At 52.6% G+C, this 3,513-nt stretch overlaps 1 protein-coding gene across 2 annotated transcripts; it reads right to left on the reverse strand.

The window, feature by feature from the left end:
• Window positions 1-247: 247 nt before the first annotated feature.
• Window positions 248-3,280, reverse strand: Lsm2 (LSM2 homolog, U6 small nuclear RNA and mRNA degradation associated). Of its 2 annotated transcripts, none has more exons than XM_006995583.4 (5): window positions 3,141-3,280; window positions 2,529-2,596; window positions 781-811; window positions 615-674; window positions 248-511 (listed from the first exon to the last, which is right to left on the reverse strand). In XM_006995583.4, exons 1-5 carry the CDS (start codon window positions 3,141-3,143, stop codon window positions 386-388), a joined length of 288 nt encoding a protein of 95 aa, XP_006995645.1. In that variant the 5' UTR covers window positions 3,144-3,280; the 3' UTR covers window positions 248-385. The 2 variants fall into 2 exon arrangements, with proteins under 2 accessions (XP_006995645.1, XP_076414352.1); XM_076558237.1 differs by lacking the exon at window positions 3,141-3,280 and adding an exon at window positions 2,864-3,095.
• Window positions 3,281-3,513: the final 233 nt, after the last annotated feature.

Here is a 3,513-nt window from a genome sequence, read left to right on the forward strand (position 1 = left end):
ATTTCCGGAGGTGGGGACTGGAGTGTAGATGAAACAACCTTTCCCACCTCCCTGCCCAAACACGGACCACAAAACCAGAACTGTTTGATCATAAATTTTATTCCCGATGCGGGACAGATTCTTTCCACTCACGTGCTGCCCTGGAAAGGCCTAGGAAGCTCCCACTCCAGGGAAAGGCAGAGTAAGGTGGGGACCAGGAGCGTTTTACAGCCCCAGCTCTCACCCTCCCTTCTCAAGAGGATAGTTGTTCCCGACTATCATCCCTTTCATCCATTCAATTAAAAAGAAAAAAACATTAACAAAACAAAAGACACCGGAAGCACTGGGCAGGGTGTCCCTGTCCTCAGCTGGACATCAAGTTACGGGTCACCGAAGGGGGGGTGCATCACTGCTTCTGCTGGAGGGCTTCCTTCCTTGCCGCGTCCTGTAGCAGCTGTGTGTCCACCTCGTCGGCCGGCAGCTGCACATAGCGGACCACTGAGCCCCTGATGAAGCAGTTCTTGACTGATAGCTGGGAACAGACAAAGGGGGAAGCACCTCCATGAAGAATGTGTCCCCAGCCACCCAGGGCCTCTTGCTTTAAAGGTTCCTCCTCCTCGCTAGCCCCAACTCACCATGTGAGGGTACTTCTCAGGGTCTGTGACACTGATGTCGGTTAGTTTGATATTGAGGTACTACGAAAGAGGAACACCATCATTAACCCTAGAGACAAGACGCAGGAATCCACCTCCACCCCCCCATTGTTCCCCATGTACACACTGAACCTTCACTACATCTCACCTGGTCCACAGAGTGGAGGGTTCCACAGATGCTGTCAAGGGCAAAGAGGGAAGAACCAAATTAATTTACACTGAAACCAGCATGGAGGGACGTTAGAGCTAAAACTAGAATGGGGGGAGAGGGGAGAGGAGAAGCCAAGGCTGTGAAGCAGAGGAGGGAGAGCCACAGACGGCATCTGTGAACTCGGAATGGGAAAGATAAAGCCTCTCAGAATGGTTCACATCACAGACACAAGTCTCCCCTTCCACCAACTTATCAACAGCTACTACTCAACGGTTGCAGGCCAGGCCTGTATTCTGCTTAATATTTGTATTTCCTTTTTTAAGACAGGTTCCCACTCTTGGGCCCAGGCGGATCTCAAACTATGGCAATCCTCCTGCCTCCGCTTCTGAAGTCTGGAACTATGGACAGGAGCCACCATTTACAGTCTTCTTCTTTTTTGTTTTTTCGAGACAGGGTTTCTCTGCAGCTTTGGCGTCTTTCCTGGGACTCACTCTGGAGCAGTCATCTTTTTTATGTTTATTTTTTCATGACAGTATTTCTTTGTGTAGCCTAGGCTGTCCTAAACTACCTCTGTAGACCAGGCTGTCCTCGGACTCCCAGAGCTCTGCCTCTGAGGGCTGGGATTAAGGGGAGGGCACCACCACTGCCCTGCTGGAACCATCTTGTACAAAGTAATTAATACCACCCAGGGGTTCAGGTCATCTAAGTTACCAAATTTAGAACAAACAAGCAGGGATGTGACACATCAGCTGAGTCCCAGAAGCATCAGCTGTTTTTAAAATACTGATTTTGTGTGTATGTGCATGTGGGCACCTACTGGGGCCAGCAGAGGGCATCAGATCCCCTGAAGCCAGTTATATAGGTGGTTATATGCAGCCCAACAAACACAAGACCCTGGGAGACCTGGAGTCCCTGGGAACTGAGCTCTAGTCCTCTGGAACAGCAGCAGCTTTTCTAACCAGTCACCCCTCCAGCTCCACCAACAGCTATTTCTAAACACGTACTGCTTTGGGGCCAGAGCCCTATGTCTACACAAAGGAGCTAAACTTACTTCTTTATTCTTTCCTGAATGACTAAGAAGCAAATTGTACAAGGAGGCAGTAGATGCAGATGCAGTACAGAGCGACCGTATTAGTGTTCTATTTACATTTCTTTAACTAAATGGATACTATGCCATGTACACTATATCCAACTGCTTTCCCTACCAAAACAGCCCATTCCTTTGTTGATGGGTTTTATTAGGGAAGTGCTCCCTATTGAATTTTAACTAACCTCTTACATTTTGAGGGGTTAATGATAGATATTTAAATTATTTAAAAGTTTTGGCTATTTACAAAGCTACAAGCATCTCATATATTTTCTCCAAGAGTACAATAAGCATATTTATTACATTATTGTTCACTTAGCATGTTTTAAAGAGCATAGTGTGCGTCTGCCTGCACATATATATTTACTTGTGTAACAAATTCTTTTCTTTTTTATTGAGACAGGGTTTCTCCAGGAACTCACTCTGTAGACCAGGCTGGCCTCACAGAGATCCGCCTGCCTCTGCCTCCTGAGTGCCAGGATTAAAGGCATGCGCCACCATGCCCAGCAATCTTAAACTAATCTTTACCCTACAGGGACAAGCTATTTATTTCTTCTGTGTTTGGCTCACCTGTTCTCTCAAATAACTTTAAGGAAAAAAAAAGGGTTCAGGGCCCCGGGCACCCCCACCTTCCACCAACTCTGCTATAGGTACCTACCTCAGGTCATTCTTGAGTTCCACGACCACATCCTTGCCCACAAGGGATTTGAAAAAGGAATAGAAGAGCTATTGGAAGAGAGGGAGGGAGGGGTAACTATCACATGAAAAGTCCGAGGAGGAGGAACCCCGGGCCGGCACTGTGAAATACCAGTGTCTGTGTCCCCACCGACTACAGCCCTTCTCAAAAGTCCACGACCAACCACGAGCTGTTCAGATATTCCGCAGCTCACTGACCGCAGACAGTGACGGCCCTGTACCCCTCGGCGCCAGGGCCCCCTCTCAGAGCCGCCCGCCCGAGGGGAACCTGTGCATTTTCTCCAGTGAAATGCAGACCGCACCCCACCCGCACCCTGAGTCCCGATCTGCAGCAGGGAGACGCAAGGCTGGCTTTCCGGTCTCCCGCGGGGCCCGTGGGCTTGCTCTTGGACTTGTTGGGAGTTTTCCCCAAAAGACCATTGGCTCCGGGGAGTCTCCCCAAGGAGCGGCGTGGGCACCGAGGGAGACGCCGGGGCCCGACTCCAGCCGAAGCCACGGAGCGCCCGCCGGCCCGGCACAGTTCGAACGGCCCGCGGCGGGCGGCGGCGCTCGCTTTTGACGTCACGGTACCCACCATGGTGCTGGCGCCACGCGCGGCGGCCGGGGCCGCGGAGGGAAGGGCCGGGGGTCGCGGGCCTGAGGCCGGGCGGGAGCCCGCGCGCGAGCCCGCGCGTGGGGCAGGGCAGGCTCACGCAGGCGCAAGGGGGAGCCGCGAAAATCGCCGGACCGAGGGCGCGCGGCTGAACCCGGGCTCTAAGGGAGCGGAGTGGGGAAGAGCGGAGAGGACCGCCAAACCGAGAGAGGGGCGGGCCTTCCGGTCTCCCACTTCCTCCCGAGCAGCGGCTTCCTGCTGCGCATGCGTGCGCCGTGGCCGCTGCGCGTTCAAGGTAGTTCGGCCCTGTCCTGGAGACTTTTTTCTTTAGCCTGATTTGCTCATACCCTGCTCT

This window comes from Peromyscus maniculatus, chromosome 21 (genome assembly GCF_049852395.1).
Source record: "Peromyscus maniculatus bairdii isolate BWxNUB_F1_BW_parent chromosome 21, HU_Pman_BW_mat_3.1, whole genome shotgun sequence".
Lineage (NCBI taxonomy): Eukaryota > Metazoa > Chordata > Mammalia > Rodentia > Cricetidae > Peromyscus > Peromyscus maniculatus.

Coding starts and splice junctions, on each gene's coding strand:
- Lsm2 (XM_076558237.1), bottom strand. CDS start 2,986: ATGGTCTTTTGGGGAAAACTCCCAACAAGTCCAAGAGCAAGCCCACGG. Junction 2,597..2,863: donor CAGGGTGCGGGTGGGGTGCG/GTCTGCATTTCA, acceptor CTCTTCCAATAG/CTCTTCTATTCCTTTTTCAA. Junction 512..614: donor CTGAGAAGTACCCTCACATG/GTGAGTTGGGGC, acceptor GTCTGTTCCCAG/CTATCAGTCAAGAACTGCTT.